Source organism: Dama dama, chromosome 15, assembly GCF_033118175.1.
Source record: "Dama dama isolate Ldn47 chromosome 15, ASM3311817v1, whole genome shotgun sequence".
Lineage (NCBI taxonomy): Eukaryota > Metazoa > Chordata > Mammalia > Artiodactyla > Cervidae > Dama > Dama dama.
This window is the reverse complement of record NC_083695.1, coordinates 63,307,155-63,328,132: the sequence shown is the minus strand read 5'-3', so window position 1 is coordinate 63,328,132 and position 20,978 is coordinate 63,307,155. Positions and strand designations below refer to the sequence as shown.

The following is a 20,978-nucleotide window of genomic DNA, read 5'->3' as shown; positions in this document are numbered from 1 at the left end:
GGCTGAATTAGAAACTGCCTGGATGCATGTTGAAGGGGTGCTCCAACATACACACAGAGCCTCTTGCAAAGACAGGGTACTGCTTTAGTTCCTAAGACTACTAAGGAAATGTCTATTCAATCATTAGATGAGCACCAAGCTAACTGAGCAAAGTCTTTGGTGGATACAAATGACAAAGAATAGAAATTTTACATTAGTTCAGAGTAGCCACTAAACAAAAAAGAGCAAGGCAAATTGCTAAGAATATTCTATTTAGGTTTTTAAAAAAAAATTTTTTTTATTCGAGTACAGTTGATTTATAACATTGTGTTAGTTTCAGGTGAATCAGTACATGTACATATATCTTTTTTTTTAAAAGATTATTTTCTCTTATAGGTCTTTACGAAGTATTGAGCAGAGCTCCCTATACTATACAACAGGTTATTATTATTATCTATTTTATATATAGTAGTGTGTACATGTCAATCTTAACCTCCCAATTTATCCCTCCATTGTCTATAAATATGTATTACATCTTCTTTATCCATTCTTCTATTGATGGACAATTAGATTGCTCCTATGTCCTAGCTATTGCAAATAATGCTGCATGTATTATTTGCATGTATCATGTGCATGTAAATTGGGGTGCACGAATCATTTCAAATTATGGTTTTCTCCAGGTATATAACCAGGAGTGGGATTGCAGGACCATACACAAAAATAAACTCAAAATGGATTAGAGACCTAAATGTAAGGCTGGACACTAAAACGCTTAGAGGAAAACATAGGGAAAGCACTCTTTGATGTAAATCACAGCAAGATCTTTTTTGATTCACCTCCTAAAGTAACTAAAATAAAAACAAAAATAAACAAATGAGATCTAATTAAACTTAAAAGCTTTTGCACAACAAAGGAAACTATGAAACAATAGCACAACTCTCAGAATGGGAGAAAATATTTGCAAATGAAGCAATCAACAAGAGGTTAACAGATAGCACACTAAGCTCAATATTAAAAAAACAAACACCCAGGAATGCAAGGATTCTTTAATATTCACAAATCAATCAATGTAATACACCACATTAACAAATTGAAAGATAAAAACCATATGATTATCTCAATAGATGCAGAGAAAGCCTTTGACAAACTTCAACACTCATTTATGATTAAAACTCTCCAAAAAGCAGGACTAGAAGGAACATATCTCAACATAATAAAAGCTATATATGACAAACCCACAGCAAGCATCACCCTCAATGGTGAAAAATTGAAAGCATTTCCCCTGAAATCAGGAACAAGACAAGGGTGCCCACTCTCACCACTACTATTCAACATAGTGTTGGAAGTTCTGGCCACAGCAATCAGAGCAGAAAAAGAAGTAAAAGGAATCCAGATAGGAAAAGAAGAAGTAAAACTCTCACTGTTTGCAGATGACATGATCCTGTACATAGAAAACCCTAAAGACTCTACCAGAAAATTACTAGAGCTAATCAATGAATATAGTAAAGTTGCAGGATATAAAATTAACACACAGAAATCCCTTGCATTCCTATATACTAACAATGAAAAAACAGAAAGAGAAATTAAGGAAACAATACCATTCACCATTGCAACAAAAAGAATAAAATACTTAGGAGTATATCTACCTAAAGAAACAAAAGGCCTACCACAGAAAACTATAAAACACTGATGAAAGAAATCAAAGAGGACACAAACAGATGGAGAAACATACCGTGTTCATGGATTGGAAGAACCAATATTGTCAAAATGGCTATTCTACCCAAAGCAGATTCAATGCAATCCCTATCAAGCTACCAACGGCATTTTTCACAGAACTAGACCAAAGAATTTCACAATTTGTATGGAAATACAAAAAACCTCGAATAGCCAAAGTAATCTTGAGAAAGAAGAATGGAACTGGAGGAATCAACCTGCCTGACTTCAGACTCTACTACAAAGCCACAGTCATCAAGACAGTATGGTACTGGCACAAAGACAGAAATATAGATCAATGGAACAGAATAGAAAGCCCAGAGATAAATCCACAAACCTATGGACACCTTATCTTTGACAAAGGAGGCAAGGATATACAATGGAAAAAAGACACTCTGTTTAACAAGTGGTGCTGGGAAAACTGGTCAACCACTTGTAAAAGAATGAAACTAGAACACTTTCTAACACCATACACAAAAATAAACTCAAAATGGATTAAAGATCTAAATGTCAGACCAGAAACTATAAAACTCCTAGAGGAGAACATAGGCAAAACACTCTCCGACATAAATCACAGCAAGATCCTCTATGACCCACCTCCCAGAATATTGGAAATAAAAGCAAAACTAAACAAATGGGACCTAATGAAACTTAAAAGCTTTTGCACTACAAAGGAACCTATAAGTAAGGTGAAAAGACAGCCCTCTGATTGGGAGAATATAATAGCAAATGAAGAAACAGACAAAGGATTAATCTCAAAAATATACAAGCAACTCCTGAAGCTCAATTCCAGAAAAATAAATGACCCAATCAAAAAATGGGCCAAAGAACTAAACAGACATTTCTCCAAAGAAGACATACAGGTGGCTAACAAACACATGAAAAGATGCTCAACATCACTCATTATTAGAGAAATGCAAATCAAAACCACAATGAGGTACCATTACACACCAGTCAGGATGGCTGCTATCCAAAAGTTTACAAGCAATAAATGCTGGAGAGGGTGTGGAGAAAAGGGAACCCTCTTACACTGTTGGTGGGAATGCAAACTAGTACAGCCGCTATGGAAAACAGTGTGGAGATTCCTTAAAAAACTGGAAATAGAACTGCCATATGACCCAGCAATCCCACTTCTGGGCATACTCACTAGGAAACCAGATCTGAAAGAGACACGTGCACCCCAATGTTCATCGCAGCACTGTTTATAATAGCCAGGACATGGAAGCAACCTAGATGCCCATCAGCAGATGAATGGATAAGGAAGCTGTGGTACATATACACCATGGAATATTACTCAGCCATTAAAAAGAATTCATTTGAACCAATCCTAATGAGATGGATGAAGCTGGAGCCCCTTATACAGAGTGAAGTAAGCCAGAAAGATAAAGAACATTACAGCATACTAACACATATATATGGAATTTAGAAAGGTGGTAACAATAACCCTATATGCAAAACAGTAAAAGAGATACAGAAATACAGAACAGACTTTTGAACTCTGTGGGAGAATGTGAGGGTGGGATGTTTCAAAAGAACAGCATGTATACTATCTATGGTGAAACAGATCACCAGCCCAAGTGGGATGCATGAGACAAGTGCTCCAGCCTGGTGCACTGGGAGGACCCGGGGGAATTGGGTGGAGAGGGAGGTGGGAGCGGGGATCGGGATGGGGAATACGTGTAAATCCATGGCTGATTCATATCAATGTATGACAAAACCCACTGAAATGTTGTGAAGTGATTGGCCTCCAACTAATAAAAAAAAATAATAAAACACTAATACTACACAGGAAAAAACAAACAAACAAACAAAAAAACAAAACTGCCAAATAACCCAATCAAAAGATGGGCAGAGGATCTAAACAGACATTTCTCCAAAGAAGACATATAGATGGCCAAAAAGTACCCGAAAAGATGCTCAACATCAATAATTATTAGAGAAATGCAAATCAAAACTGCTCTCACCTCACACCAGTCAGAATGGCCATCATCAAAAAATCTGTAAGCAATAAATGCTGGAGAGGGTGTGGAGAAAAGGGAACCCTCCTACATTGTTGGTAGGAATGTAAATTGGAACAGTCACTGGGGAGAACAGTATGGATGTTTCTTAAAGAAATTAAAAATAAAACTTTTATTTAAGTTTTGAGTGCCAAATAGATGTACACAGCTGATGATAAAGAGAAATGGTTATAGAAACTAGATACAAGGTTAATACAAAAATGAATTGTACTGCTATAATTAAATAATGATATTGTTAAAAGAATGATTTAAAATAAGCCTACTGACCCCTTAAATACCTAGGAATAAATCTAATGAATAATGTGAAACATCTCAGTTGGTAAAGAATCCACCTGCAATGCAGGAGACCCCAGTATGATTCCTGGATCAGGAAGATCTGCTCGAGAAGGGACAGGCTACCCACTCCAGCATTCTTGGGCTTCCCTTGTGACTCAACTGGTAAAGAATCTATCTGTAATGCGGGAGACCTAGGTTTGATATTTGGGTTAGGAAGTTCCCCTGGAGAATGGATAGGCTACCCACTCCAATATTCAGGCCTGGAGAATTCAGGGTTGCAAAGAGTTGGACAGGAACGACTGAGCAACTTTCACTTTTCACTGCAAACTTCATAATGTTGCTTGGAAAAATTAAAGAATATCCAAATACATAGATAATTATTTCAAGTTTATAAGTTTAAAAAATATTGATAAGGTTTCAGTTCTCTTAATGTGCACTATATTCTCAATGAATTCTCAGTAGATATCTTTTAAAAAATATGTATTTAAAAATATATTTATTTATTTGACTGCACTGGGTCTTAGTTGTGGTATGTGGGGATGTTTTATTGTGGCATGCAGGATTTTTAGTTGTGGCATATGGGATCTCATTCCCTCACCATGGTATCACAGAGTCTTAGCCACGGGACCACCAGGGAAGTCTTTCAATAACATCTTATCAGATCTTCTGTGGAACTGATCAATTGATTCTAAAATTTGTGTGAAAATGCAAAGAAGCTAATATAGTCAAGGAAATATTGAAGAAGAAGGATAAAGGTGGAAGATTTACACACTCAATATCAAGACTTACTTTAAAGTTAAAATAATTAGGACAATGTGGTATTGGCACAAGAATAAAAACTTGGAATAAACTAGAATAGAACAAACTTTAGAAAAAGACTCACAGCTATATAACCATGTGATAGTACCACTTAATTTAGCATAGAAAGGATAATCTCAGTGGTAGATGAAATGGATATTCAATTGGAAAAAAATGTAACTTGCTCCTCATAAGTTGTTTTCACTTGTTTGAGACGGATCATAGACATAGGGCTTCCCAGGTGGCTCAGGAGCAAAGAGCATATGAGTCAATACAAGATACACAGGAGACTCTACTTGGATCCCTGGGTCAGGAAGATCCTCTGGAGTAAGAAATGATAACCCATTCTAGTATTCTTGCCTGGAAAATTCCACGGACAAAGGAGCCTGGTGGACTACAGTCCATGGGGTCTCAAAGAGTTGGACACGACTTAAGCAACTGAGCACATCACGACACAACATAGACATAAGTGTGAAAAACAAAACTATAAAACCTCTACTGTGAAACATAAAAGAAAGTCACTATGACTTTGAACTCTGCAAAGATTTCTTAAAAATATAACAAAAAAGGACTAATTATAAGAGATCAACAAATTGGTCTTTTAAAAATTAATTTTAAAACTCCTATTCACCAAAAGATACCATCTAATATAATCAAAAAGTTAGCCAGATACTGGGAGAAAAGTCTGAAATAAATAAATCCAAAAAAGGACTTATATCCAGATTACATAACTAAAAAGTCCCCTGTCCAGATATCTTATAATTGGGCAAAATGTTTGCACAATTATTTCACAGAAAAGAATATTCATGTGGTCAGTAACAATTGAAAAAGGTACTCAACATTTTTAGTTATATAGGAAATAAAAATGAAAATCATTATGAATGACTAATACATATCTACTGGAATTTTAAAATTTCCCCCCAAATCCCAAGAGTTCATAAGTACAGCTAGACCTACCATATATTGCTGATGGGATTATAACTTATTTCAAAACCTTGGAGTGTTTGAACATATGTTCTAAAGCTAGACATCTGTTACCCCTAGAGTTCAGGGATTTTATTTTTAGCTGTACACCCTAGAGAAAAGTGAGCCTGTATCTAAGAAAACAAACACATGGACTAGAGTGTTCACAATAGCGTTCTTCATAGAAGCCTCAAAATGGAACCAACTCAATGTCCATTAACATTATAGCAGGTAAATATATCATGTTACATTCATGCAATGGGATAGTGCTATCAATAAAAAACAACAGGACAGCCCTGATGGTCCAGTGTTAAAGAATCTGTCTGCCATTGCAGAGGACATGTAGTATCACAGTATGTGTCTTTCTTTGCCTGACTTATTTCACCTAGCATAATATTTATTCTCTAAATCCATCTGTATTGCTACAAATGGCAGAATTTTCATTCTTTTCATGGCTGAGTAATATTTCATTGTATGTATATGTCATGTCTTCTTTATCCATTTGTTTTTTGATGGACATTTAAGTTGCTCCCATATCTTGGCTGTTGTAAATAGTACTGGTGAAGTGCAATATACCCAAGAGTGGAATAGCTGGTTCTATTTTTAACTTTTTAAGGAAACTATACTGTTTCTCATAGTGACTAGATCAATTTACATTCCCACCAACAGTGTACAAGGGTTCCTTTTTCTCCACATCCTTTCCAAAATTTGTTATTTGTGTCCTTTTTTTGATAGTCATTCTGACAGGTATAAGGTAATATCTCATTGTTTTTATTTTAATTTCTCTAACACTTAACAGTGTTGAGTATCTTTTCATGTGTATGTTAGTCATCTGCATGTCTTCCTTAAGAAAATATCTGTTCAGGTCTTCGGCCCAGTTTTTTATTTTTTGTATTGAATTGTGAGAGCTGATACATTGATTTATGTATCATTGTCAGTCATATCATTTGCAAATATTTTCAACCATTCGGTAGGTTGCCTTTTCATTTTTCATTTCATTTCATTAGGTTTCCTTTGCCATGCAAACCTTTTAGGCTTAATTAGGTCTCAGTTGTTTATTTTTGCTTTTGTTTCCTTTGCTTAGTAGGCAGATACAGAAAAAAATATTGCCAGAGTGTTCTGCCTATGTTCTCTTCTAGGAGTTTTATGGCTTCATATCTTACATTTAGGTCTTTAATACATTTTGAGTTTGTTTTTTTTAAATATATTGTAAGGAACTGTTCTAAAATCACTTTTTACATGTAGTTGTCCAGTTTTCCCAGTACCACTTTTGAAGAGACATTTTTTTCATTGTACATTCTTGCCTCCTTTGTTATAGATATTTGATCATAGGTACGTGGGTTTATTTCTGGACTCTCTAGTCTGCTTCATTAACCTGAGTTCTTTAAATATTTGCAAGAATAACATCATCAAATATATAATTTGCAAATAATTTCTCTTGTTTGGTAGATTCCCTTTTCATTTTGCTGATAGTTTCCTTTGGTGTACAAAAGCCTTTTACTTTGGTATACTCCTACTTGCTTATTTTTGCTTTTGTTACTTTTTATTTGGCTGTCAAATCCAAATTATCACTGCCAAGACTGATGTCACAGAATTTATTCCATATCTTCTAGGGCCTACATTCAATTCCATGCTATCTAAGTCAATCACATATTCAATGCAGTTCTTATGAAAATTCCAATGGCATTTTTCACAGAAATAGAACAAGCAATCCTGAAATTTGTATGAAAACACAAAATACTCCAAATATCCAAAGCAATCTTGATAACAAAAAAGGAAGCTGGAAACATCACACTTTCTGATTTCACACTAGAGTAAAAACACATAAATTGGGAATTCCATGGCAGTCCAGTGGTTAGGACTCCAAGCTGACTGCTGAGGGCCTGGTTTCAATCCATGGTCAGGGAACTTTTTAACAAAATATCACAAGCCTCAAAGAATGGTCAAAAAAAAAAAAAAAAAAAAAAAAAGAATAAAACAGAAATAAACTGTGGGGATATCATCCTCCTTTAACTAGTTATAATAAAAATAGAGCTGAAAAATAAACTTTGACATTGTTGGGATGTTAACAAGTATTAACTCTGCTCAACTGAAAGTATTAGCTGTTGAATCTGGGTGGAGGGCATATAATGGTCAGAATATTCTTCTTTCAATAAGCTTAAACTTTTCAAAAATAAAAAGTTGTGAGTTACTAGAGCCATTTCCATAATGTTTAAAATGTTAAGCTATTTCTTAAATTGTCTTTTTTCTCTTTTTGGCCATATTGATCTTAGTTCCTCAACCTGGGACTGAGCCTGGGGCCATAGCAGTGAAAGCACAGAGTCCTAACCACTGGATTGCCAGGGAACTCCTTTAAAAAGCTATTTTGGAAAAAAAAAAAAAAGCTATTTTGAGAAGAAAAATCAGTTATGCTATGAAGGCATAACTGACCTACAGGAATGAGAAATATAAATGGGTATTGTTTTTTAAAAAATAGAAGTATTATAATTTATATTTATTTCCCCAGACTGCAGGGATTTCATGAAAGGAGGACAGCTTCTCTTGCCAAAGAAACTGTTATGGTGAATCAGCCACTAGTGATAAGAGAAAAGAGGCCTGTTCATATAACAGTATGTCAAAGAAGGAATTCACACAAAACTAAGTGCATTAATAATTCAGTTTTTTTCACACACTTATTCAATATGGTAAATAAAGAAGAAAAGCACTATCAAACTGCTAACCATTACTATCTCTGAGTAGTAAGATTATCAGTGGTTTTTAAAAAATGCATATTAGTTTTTTCAGGGACAAAAACTTTAGGAAAAAAAAAATAATTACTTGGGTCAGTGGGCTTTATTTTTAACCTGGACAGCCCCCACCCCCAGAAGTCTAATATGCACATCACCATCCTGAGAACAAAGTCCACTTATATCCCCGGTACATATCAGCTCTTTCAGGAATTCAAGGATAACTACAAGGGTACGTGCTTAGACCAGAAAATATCTGAAGCTGAAAACTTCCATTGATATCAACTTTTCCCCTCCTACCAAGCCCCAATAACCCCTTTACCCTCTCAAAAGAGTAAAGATGATGAGTGTTCCTTGAGTATTTATCAATTAAAATATCACTTAACTAACCCACATAAAACTATCTTATTAAAATAAAAGTGATAGTCCCTAAAATGGTTCAAAAATTACATGAAATCAACATTGTTAAAGAAATAACAAAAGGTTACCAAAAATTATTCTTTTTTGTTTTTAAGTCTTCCTCTAGTCTTGTGTTTCTCATGAATTCAGTCCTCAAAGAGTAATCCTTCCTTGTTTCCCTGGTGGCACAGTGGTAAAGAATCCACCTGCCAATGCAGGATGCAAGAGACTCAGGTTTGATCCCTGGGTTGGGAAGATTATCTGGAGTAGGAAACAGCAACCTGCTCCAGTACTCTTGCCTGGAAAGTTCCATGGACGGAGGAGCCTGACAGGTTACAGTCCATGGGGTTGCAAAGAGTTGAACATGACCGAGTGACTGAACACACACATATCACTCTGCAATTCCACAAGTCTTGACAGAAATGTGCTGTATGTGCTTCCTTCTCTCTCTCTACTCCTAAAAAGCATTTAAGCCAAGAGAAAGAATGTCCAATAAAATTCTTTAAAATAAAGAGTTACAGGAGGTAGGTCCTTGGAAGGGAAACATTCATTGACATGTTAGAAGGTAAGCCAATATACTGTTCTCATCAGCCTTAGGCTCAATGACTCCATGATTCCTCTGGTTTTGTTTTGGAATCTCTCTCTCTCTCTCTCTCTCTCTCTCTCACACACACACACACACACACACACTCCATATCACAGACATAACATGGAGCTTAGTCCCTTCAGCCATGTCCAACTCTTTGAGATCCTATGGACTGTAGCCCACCAGGCTCCTCTGTCCATGAGATCCTCCAGGCAAGAATACTGGAGTGGGTTGCCATGCCCTCTTCCAGGGATCTTCCCAACTCAGGAGTTGAACCAACATGTCTTAGGTTTCCAGAGTTGACAGGTGGGTTCTTTACCACTAGAACTACCTGGGAAGCCCAGACATAACCACACAGATACACAAATATCCAAGAGACTCTTGTGTTAATATTCAATAGTTACATATTTCTCATTCACTGGTTCATTTGGATTTTGTAGTCAGGAATTCTCATACCCACATTATAGATGAGGATCAGAGTGTGAAGAGTAGTAACAGAGTATAGAGACTATTACATACACATGTACAGAGAAGCTCAGGAAACTGTCTTTAGTGGAGGTTGGGTGCTCACTGGATATTGAGGGAATGGGGAGATGAGGGGAGAGGTCAGAGAAGGCATTCCAGGAAACAGGACGAAGTGGGAAGCAGGTGAATGATACCCTCATATCATTGCCGATGACTGCACAGCAGCAGCCAGATGGCCTGCCCTTCCTCAGATGGGAATGAAACAGATCTCATAGAAGGGAGGCACAGAAGCAAATCCATTGACAACAGGAGTGGTATCTATGTCCTTTGGATGAATCACAGATTTCAGGTAAAATTTCTGTAAAATTGTGGTCAGGAATAAAAACAGCTTCATACAGGCCAGGCCTTCTCCCACATAAATCCATTTCCCTGAAAACAGCAGACACAGAGGATAGTTATTCTTTGAATACTGTGTTTATGACAGGCACAGAGAATACCCAGTTAACGATTTGATGAGTCATTGAATGGAAGAGTGAGTGGATGGAGGAATGAAAGACTGGTTGGATAGACAGAAGGACAGTAATAAGGATAGACAAACTTGTTATCCACCTAATGTCATATCTTAACAAGTACCCTACATTCAACAGATATTTGAGTGTCAGCTCTATGCTAACCATTTCGATAAGTATTCTCATATTATAACTGCTCTTTTGGAATTTCAAGTTTCCATCCATCTTCTTCTAGAAACACACTCACATTGCTTTTCCAGTGGGCAGAAGGGAGAAGAACGGTGTGAAGGTTCATATATCTGTGTTTCCCTTTCTACCTCTGGTACAAAATTCTGCCAAAGATTTTCCCCCAGTGTGCTTTCAGAAGATTTGTATAAACATGTGATGATCTAAGTTTATAAACTTTAAATTTCTTTCCACTTGTCCTATAGGGTACAGTTCAATGGCTTGACGTGTCTCTTCACATTCTTTATCCAGTCTGATGTCCCATGATCTTTCCTTCCATTAGCCACACCCTGTACTCTCAGTTCTAAGTGAAGCCGCTCTTTATCAACTTCCAACACACCATCAGTTTCCAGCTTTATCTCATGTTGTTCCTCTTGACTAAGATGTACTTCTCTTATACTTCCTTCCAGGTCTAGGCCAGATGTTATATTTCCTCTATATTCTGTATTTCCTCAGGTAGTAGATTCTTGCTTTCTCTGGCTTTCTTCAGTATTATATTCATGCTTTCAATGAAGCACAAATCACCTTGAATCTTAATTCTTTATTTTTGTATCCTGCTAAAACATGAATTCTTTGAAGGGAGGGCTCAGTCTTTGTGTTTTGGTATCTACAGTGCCAGGCCTGAAGTATGCACCAAGTCACAGAATAAATGAAGGCGACTTTGTGGCCAGACACACAGAGCACACCTTTCAGGTATGGAGACTCAATAACTAAGACACAGGATCATGACTGGAGGAAGAGCAGGTGCTCTGGAGTCACTGTGCGGTACCCTACTGCAGTCCCGACATTTTGCTGACCCTATATTTAGTTGGCAGGAAGTTCTCCTCCTTGATCTAGAGCAAGAGGCTCATTTCTATTGTTCAGTTGCTCAGTCATGTCTGACTCTTTGCGACCCCATGGAAGAGGTTCATTACCTCCTTAAAAATGCCCTTTCTTCTCTTCCTTCCCTTCTCTCTGCCCTTTATGAAGCAGCTCAAATATAACTTCTCTTATTAAAATGTTGCTTATTCCGTTTTATGCCTCACCATGAGGTATGAGTAATGAAAGAGGCAGTTTCCACCTCATGTTGCTGAGCAGCTTCTTATTCCCTCTCTCCCAGCACTTGTTGTCCTGGCTACAGCAGTCTGTTTACTCTTCTCCTTCAGTAATTGGGATGTAAGCTTCAGGGGTGCCTATTTTGTACTTCATGGTACTTGTGGGAAATCCCCTGATTGTCCAGAGGTTAGGACTCTGAATTTTCACTGCTAGGGGCCTGGGTTTGATCCCTGGTCAGGGAACTAAGATCCTATAAGCTGCATGGCATTGCAAAAGAAAAAGATCTCAGGCTTCCCTGGTGGCTCAGTGGTGGAGAATCCGCCTGCCAATGCAGGAGATGCAGGTTCTATCCCTAGTCTGGGAAGATTCCACATGCCATGGAGCAGCTGGGCCTGGGTGCCACAGCTACTGAGCCTGTGCTCTAGGGCCTGGGAGCTGCAACTACTGAAGGCCAAGTGCCCTAGAGCTGGTGCTCCTCAAGAGAAGCCCCTGCAATGAGAAGCCTGATCACTGCAACTAGACAGTAGCCTCTGTTTTCAGAGTAGCCACAACTAGAGGAAAGCCAGTGCAGTAACAAAGACCCAGAACAGTCAAAAATAAATAAATAAATAAATGAAATTATTAAAAAAAAAAAAAATCTCACCCTGTGATGACAGGTACCACACAGAAGTTACTCAACAAAGGTGTGAAGTTAGATACCTTTGTTAGAACTGATGAGATATTTTCACATTTCAGGAAGATTTCTGGGTATTGCAGTAATATCTGGAGGTAGAATTCAAGGAACCCATTTTCTAACTTTTTTCTGTTAGAAGAACTGAGTTGACTTCCCAAAGCCCCATTGATCTGGCCTAAACCGAGGATGGATCATGAGGCGGGAAAGCAGGTGGGCACTGGGGGTGCTGTTCCTATGCACATGCAAAAGCAATTCTACCAGCTTGAGAGTGGGCACTGTGTACATTTTGGCTGATTTCATGAAGCTGTGTGTTCACCAAAGTTCCAAAAGTAATGAATTTCTGTTACCTGTTGAGAAAAGCATGAAGTAGTCACTCTAAAGTTAACACCCTCATCCAGGAAGTGGCCAGGATCAAGCACCTTTGGGTTGAATTCTTTACCATCATGTAGCACAGAAGTCAAAGATGTTAATATGGTTGTGACCTGGAAGAGTGGACAGATGAAAATAAACTGAGTTATAAAGAAGTCAGGGTGCTAGAAGAAATGTTAAAAGTTAATTAGTCAATCTTTTTGATCTATAAATGGAGAAATTGTGGTCCAAAGAAGTGAAGTGAAATTTTCAGCCAGACAGACCAAGTAATAAACAGGGATGAGTTTGAGGCCAGTGGTTTTAAGTGGGGAAATCTGTTGGTGCAATAGGAGGAAGAGAGAACTTTGTGGGATGAGGTAAATGTTTTATACCTTGATTGTGGTTTGGTTATATGACTACACATATCTGTCAAATTCACTGGACTGTATACTTAAGGGAATGAATTTTATTTTACATAAAAAATACTTCAACTAAAAATTAAAATGATGCATTAAGTCAAAAAAGCATATATAGTGAAAAGTAAGTCTCCCACTTCATCAAGAAATTCTTTTAGACTTCTCAATAACAGGCATTCCTATTAGTTATATGTGCTTACATTAAAAATGACTATCCAGAAATGTTCTATGCTTTCAATCAGAAAAGCCTATTTACACCTTTTACTTTCCTTCTTCCCTTACTCAAATTACAAACCATCTACTGTATCTGGACTTTTGTATTTAATAAAATAATTTGGATATTTTCCCATATCAACACATATATAGCTGCTTCATTCATGTTGCATAATATGAATAATATGAATGTCACTATACTATTCATAATCACTAGGAGTCTGAAATATTTTTTTATTATAAACAGCTATGCAATTAAGAAAATTTTGGACATTTCTCCATTTGAACATTGAATAGTTACCAAGAATTTGAATTCTTGAATCATATGACATTTAATATTTTAATACTATCAAATTATCCAATTAAATTGATGTATTAACTTATAATTCTGCTATCAGAGCATGCAAGTACCCATTTATAAATATCCTCACCAAAAAAATGTTTTGACAACCTATGAATGTTTATCTTTATCAACCTGATGGGTGGAAATGATATAGTTTTAGTTAACATTCTGCATATGTTAGCTGGCTTAATTCTTTTTTATTTGTTTGTTTATTTACATCCGTTGAATAATTGAAAAAGCAGGAGAGTTCCAGAAAAACATCTATTTCTGCTTTATTGACTAAGCCAAAGCCTTTGACTATGTGGATCACAACAAACTGTGGAAAATTCTGAAAGCAATGAGAATACCAGACCACCTGACCTGCCTCTTGAGAAATCTGTATACAGGTCAGGAAGCAACAGTTAGAACTGGACATGGAACAACAGACTGGTTCCAAATAGGAAAAGGAGTACATCAAGGCTGTATATTGTCACCCTGCTTATTTAACTTACATGCAGAGTACATCATGAGAAATGCTGGCCTGGAGGAAGCACAAGCTGGAATCAAGATTGCTGGGAGAAATATCAATAACCTCAGATATGCAGATGACACCACCCTTATGGCAGAAAGTGAAGAAGAACTAAAAAGCCTCTTCATGAAGGTGAAAGAGGAGAGTGAAAAAGTTGGCTTAAAGCTCAACATTCAGAAAACTAAGATCATGGCATCCGGTCCCATCACTTCATGGCAAATAGATGGGGAAACAGTGGAAACAGCGGCTGACTTTATTTTTTTGGGTTCCAAAATCACTGCAGATGGTGACTGCAGCCGTGAAATTAAAAGATGTTTACTCCTTGAAGGAAAGTTATGACCAACCTAGACAGCATATTAAAAAGCAGAGACATTACTTTGCCAACAAAGGTCCATCTAATCAAAGCTATGGTTTTTCCAGTAGTCATTTATGGATGTGAGAGTTGGACTATAAAGAAAGTTGAGCACTGAAGAATTGATGCTTTTGAAGTGTGGTGTTGGAAAGACTCTTGAGAGTCCCTTGGACTGCAAGGAAATACAACCAGTCCATCCTAAAGGAGATCAGTCTTGAGTGTTCATTGGAAGGACTGGTGTTGAAGCTGAAACTCCAATACTTTGGCCACCTGATGTGAAGAGCTGACTCATTTGAAAAGAACCTGATGCTGAGAAAGATAGAAGGCAGGAGGAGAAGGGGATGACAGAGGATGAGATGGTTGGATGCCATCATTGGCTCAATGGACATGAGTTTGGATAAACTCCTGGAGATAGTGAAAGACAGGGAATCCTGGCATACTGCAGTCCATGGGGTCACAGAGCTGGACACGAACAACAACAACAAAGCAAACATTCAGTTTATGCAAGGTCACCAACATGTACTGAGTGTGTACTGTAATTCAATATTCTGTGATTTTCCCTAATCAGTGATATTTAAAATAAGCATTGAGATAATAATTACAGCATCAGTTGATTAAAATAAGAATCAGAAATGTTGGTTTTGCAACCTTGAGTAAGCCAAGTCACAATGAATTTTTCACCCAGGACAAAGAGCCATCCTTTGCTACCCGAATTACATAGTGTATACTCTGAGAGAGCTGCAATATTTTATTTTGAATCCAAAAAAAAAAAAAAAAAAAGCAAAGCTGAGCTGCTCTCTTTTCGGTAATCATTTTATTACTCTCCATCTGGGAAAGTTTCTGTAGGTCCTTTATCTTTCTGTAGAATGAAAGAATCATAGATATTTTAGAGGCAGGAGGGTCTCAGAAATCCACTAGTCTCATCCCTACCTTATTTTTAGGAATTGCTGACTTAGTGAAGTGAAGTGACACCAACACATCAGCACAAGACCCTATCTTAGGGTCTAGGTTTCCAAACACCCAGTTCAAAATTTCTCCCATAAAAGAGATTTCCTATGGGTGTCTAGGAACTTCCTTCTCTTGTAGATCAGCCAGTAAAGAATCTGCCTGCAATGCAGGAGACCCGGGTTTGATTCCTGGGTCGGGAAGATCCCCTAGGAAGGAAATAGCGACCCACTTTAGTATTCTTGCCTGGAGAATCCCATGGACAGAGGAACCTGGCAGGATGTAGTCCATGGTGTCGCAAGAGCTGGGCACAGCTTAGCAACTAAACCACCGAGGGTGGCCAAGAGGACATCAACATGAAGTCTTCTACAGTCAAACTTGGGCAGAATTATACATTCAAATTTTCTTTTTAAATAACCTTTTTTCATTGAAGCATAATATACCTAGAGAAGGTTGCCTATGTCTTCAATGTACAACTTGGTGAATTATCATGTGACTATATACTGTGCAGCCAACACACAGGTCAAGAAAAAGAATTAGCCAGGACCCAGAAGACCATTTATATCCCCTCTACTCACTACTTACCCCCTACCCTAAAATGTGTTGTTTCATGCCATAGGTTAGTTTTGCCTGTTTGCAATCTTTAAATAAGTGGAATCATAAATTTTCTCTTTTAGATCCATCTTTTATCACTTGATAATTCATTTGTGAGTTCAGGCAAATTCTTTACCATCTGAGCCACCAGGGAAGTTTGAGTTTATTTCATGTTGTTACAAATTCTACAGTTTATTTTCTGCATTGTATTGTTATGGATATTTAGATGCTTCTAGACTGGCATTATTTTGAATGGTGTCATTATGAACATTCTTTTTTCTTTTAAAATCTAATAACTTGAACATCTCTTTCTGCACTACTGTCTTTTTAAAATTCATTTTTATTGGAGTATAGTTGCTTTACAATGTTGTGTTAGTCTCTACTATACAGCAAACTGAATCAGCCATACATATACATACATCCACTTCCTTTTGAATTTCCTTCCCATTTAGGTCACCACAGAGCATTTAAGTAGAGTTCCTTGTGCTATAAAGGAGGTTCTCTATGTTATCATTTTTTTATAAAAATTTATTTATTTTCATTTTGGCTATGCTGGGTCTTCATTGCTGTGCAAGGGCTTTCTCTAGTTGCAGTGAGTGGGGACTACTCTCCAGTTGTGGTGCTCAAGGCTTCTCAACGTGGTGCATGGGCTTTAAGGCATATGGGCTTCAGTAGTTGTGGCACACGGGCTTCGCTGCTTCTCTGTGGGAGAAGAAGAAGTTGCATGTGGGATCTTCCTGGAGCAGGGATTGACCTATGTCCTCTGCCTTGGCAGGCAGATTCTCAACCACTGGACCACCAGAGAAGCCCAGTTCTCTACTTTATACACAGTATCAATAGTGTATATGTGTCCATCCCAATTTCCCAGTCCTCCTAACCCCTTCACGCTTATCCCTGTTGGTATTCATATATTTGTTCTCTACATCTGTGTCTCTATTTCTACTTTGCAAATAGGATCTTCTATATAATTTTTTTTGATTCCACATATATGTGTTAATATATAATATTTGTTTTCTTTTTTCTGACTTACCTCACTCTGTATGACACACTTTAGGTCCATCCACATCTCTACTAATGATCCAACTCTGTTCCTTTTTATGGCTGAATAATATTTCACTGTATATATGCACCACATCTTTGTTATCCGTTCCTCTGTTGATGGACTTTTAGGTTGCTTTCACGTCCTGGCTATTGTAAATAGTGCTGCTATGAACATTGGAGTGCATGTATCTTTTTAAGTTGATTTTCTCTGTGTATATGCTCAGGAGTGGGATTGCTGGATCGTAGGGTAGTTCTATTTTTAGTTTTTAAAGGAACTTCCATTCTGTTTTCCTTAGTGACTGTATCAAATTACACTCACACAATAATTTTTAAATATGGTTTTTTGATATTCCAATGTACTGCATATCTGTTCAGTACATACCTACTAGTGGAATTGTTGGATAGGCATGTGTTTACTTTAAGTGCATGCATGCGTGTGTGTGTGTGTGTGTGTGCGCTCAGTCACTCAATCACTTAGTCATGTTCAACTTTTTGTGATGCTAGAGACCCGCCATGTTTCTCTGCCCATGGGATTTTCCACAGGCAAGAATATTCGAGTGGGCTGACATTAGTAAACACTGCCAAATAATTGGCCAAATGATTGAACCAATTTATGGTTTACTTTGAGAGTGCCAGTTCCTTCACTTTCTTGCCAACATTTAGTATAATTTATCTTTTTGCATTTTAAGTATTCTGATGAATATATAATAATACTTCATTGAGGTTTCAATGTGCATTTCTGTGATGCTTAATTAACAATGCTGAGCACTTTTTCAGATGTCCACTAGCAGTATCAAATCTTTTGTGAAAGGCTTGTATATTTGGAAATGAGCCAAAACATAAACATACAGATATATACATAATTACAAGTGCAAGTCTACAGGAAGGTTGGTAGTATGTATTTTGAATAAGTTGAGAGTAAAATGCTGACCCAATGTTCTAAAGACCTGAACACTTAGTATGCATTTTCTTAAAACCAGGTGATTTTCCTGTATAACCATAATGCAAACTTAAATGCAAACAGGAAATTAATATTGATGCATTTGGACCATCTAATTCTTATCTCTGTCTTTAACCAGTACATCCCAAAGATATTCCTTATGTCCAGTTCCTTAGAATCACATCCTACAATTAGTTGTCATGTCTCCTTAGTCACCTTCAGTCTGGAAGAATTCCTCAGTCTTTCCTTGCCTTCCAGGACCTTGTCACTCTTGAAGAGTATAGTCTGGGTATTTGTAAAACGTCCCTCAGTTTGAGTTTGTCTGATGTTTCCTCGACTCAATGGACATGATTTTGGGTAAACTCCAGGAGTTGGTGATGGACAGGGAGGCTTGGCATACTGCGATTCATGGGGTTGCAAAGAGTTGGACACGACTGAGCAATTGGACTGAACTGAACTGATGTTTCCTCATAATTAGATTCAGGTTGTGCATCTTTGACAAGAATATTACAAAATAATGTTTCTTCTTTTTACTGCATCCTGTGAAGGGACAATTTCAATCTGTTCATCACAGATGCTATTTGCTTTGATTGGATGGTTAGGTTAGTATTTGTCAGCCTCCTCTCATCAACGAGGATAGGCTATGACTTTTCAAACAAGGTAGCTCCCCCAACCTGCTCCACGTGGGTGCCCTCCTTACCTCTCTTGGCTATGATACTCCATACTGGGGTGTCCCTTAGCAGGAGTTCTTTCTTCACCCTACTGCTAAGTGCCTTCACCAGGTTGTCTCATATTCTGCCTCTGCACCTTCATCCCCACCCCAAACCAAGATACCTCAATAAACAAATTTTTTTTAAAAAAATTAATTAAACTTCAAAAATAAAATTACAAAGTAATTTTTAAAATGTGCATACTTTGGGACTTCCCTGGTGATACAGTGGCGAAGACTCCATGCTCCCAATGCAGGAGGCCCAGGTTTGATTCCTGGTCAGGGAACTAGATTCCACGTGCCTCAACTAGAGATCTCACATTCACATGCCACAATTAAGACCCAACACAGCCAAATAAATTTTTTAAAAATTGCATATCTTGTAATGACAACCCACAAAGAAAGAAATATGAAAGTTCAAGGAGTAGATGAAAAAAGTGATACAGCATAATTATTCATCAGGGATTCACACTTCATGAAAAAGGCTAAATTTCAAAAACAGCAGTAATTGGCAAAGATGTGGGAAACCGAGTACTGTCAGACTCTAAGAAAATGTAAAAGTACACCCACTTTGGAAAAAGATAGGTAAACATAACATCTATAGGATGTCTAGGGACCATGGATTGAAGTGACAGCTAGAAAGACAGAACTGCCTATCTCCCAGGCTAGTGGCATCCCCTGGCCTGATGTGTCCTGGGCCTCACAGAAGGGCAAGCTCAGAAATTTAGGGAGAAACACAGGCTCTTTAATTTTCAGTTTTCACATTAGTACATGAGACTCTCAGCTTCCCATGAAGAGAGCAACCATTTTGGGGGGATGAGTTTCGTTCACATTACCCTCCAAACCTCCCATGAGTGTGTGATTTTCCAGCAAGGTTTTAAGCTGTACTTAGGGAAACCTTTTGGAGAGTTCACAGAGTTCACTGTGCAACCTCAGCATCAGCCAATGATGGCTTTGTCCCTGGCTCACTCATTTCCTTTCTTATTGATTCATCCCACAACCATTGTTAATGCAAGTTCGTGTGCCTGATGCACAGTGAGGCCAAACAAACTGAAAGGCTGAAATTTGGAGCAGAGAAAGATTTGTTGCAAGTTGAGATGGTTCATACCCTAAAAAGCCTTGAGTTCTCTGAATGGTTTTGGTGAAGCCTTTTTTTAAAGGGCAGGTGCAGTTGGCAGGGGTGATGCCATCCGCAGGGTACGTGATTAGCCTTGTGCACAGTTCTCTGACTGGCTGATGATGAGGTAGTAGGGTGGTGTCATGGGGGCTAATATTATCAGTCCTTAGGCTCCAGCAGACCTGAGGCTATGTGCTTATGATCATCAATCAGTTCCCCCATTTGTTGGTAAGGGGGATTCACATCTGCAAAACAACTCAGAAAATGCGCATCAAATACCAGTATCTAAATACTTTAGAGAGGAGCTAAAGCAGAAGATATAGGGGAAGGCCCTAGAGGGTCCTGCTCAGTTATACCATGAACAGGCACATCCCAGACAGAAGGTCTGCACTTCCCTCCTTCTTCAAAGAAATCCTCCAATAGAATCCATGAGAATCAGAATCTGTCCTTTTACTCTTTATACTTAACATGATAAAACATTCTAAATAAAAATAAGGCATAAGACTAGCCCAACCCTATGTACAGGAACTATTACAAACAACTAAAAAAGCCTCAGAGTCTCCAAGATGAGCTCTAGGTCCCGGGTTGTGAGTCCAGTCACACCTCTGCAGGAAGCTGGCTCATGATCAAAGTCCAGGCAGCTTTTCTGCTGAATGTGGGAATGTGAAATCAAGGGACAGAGTGAAAGTTAATGATATGGCAAACATGTCTAGGAGGATGTTGAAGTGTTAGTGGCTTAGCAGTGTCTGCCTCTGTGACCCCATGAACTGTAGCCTGCCAGGTTCCTCTGTCCATGGGATACTCCAGGCAAGAATACTGGAGTGGGTTGCCATGCCCTCCTCCAGGGGATCTTCCCAACCTGGGGATCAAACCCCGTTCTCATGCACTGCAAGCAGATTCTTTACCACCTGAGCCACCTGGGAAGCCCAGAGGACATTGATTGTAGGTTGCAAGTCAAGTGCTCATTTAAGCATTCAAATCAAAGGGAACAATCCATCTTACACCAACGTGGCTGAGAAGAGAAAAAACCCACCTGACATGTCATCATAAAATTTTCCAGACTAAAGAAGGCTCCTTTGAAAGAGCA

General features: G+C 38.0%; 1 protein-coding gene across 6 annotated transcripts in view; it reads right to left on the bottom strand.

The window, feature by feature from the left end:
- Nucleotides 1-20,978, bottom strand: part of LOC133070273 (cytochrome P450 2C18-like) — a 94,896-nt gene that overhangs the window by 19,552 nt on the left and 54,366 nt on the right. For 3 of the 6 annotated variants that reach the window (XR_009696118.1, XR_009696116.1, XM_061162232.1), the window contains one exon: nt 12,713-12,847. Coding sequence is in view for 3 of the 6 variants with exons in the window: in XM_061162232.1 (XP_061018215.1) it covers nt 12,713-12,847 (135 nt within the window). In the remaining 3 variants the exon portion in view is untranslated. Of the gene's footprint in view, nt 1-9,815; nt 10,353-12,712; nt 12,848-16,404; nt 16,787-20,978 lie in introns of those variants that run through there. The other 3 variants (XM_061162235.1, XR_009696117.1, XM_061162233.1) reach the window with 3 other exon arrangements.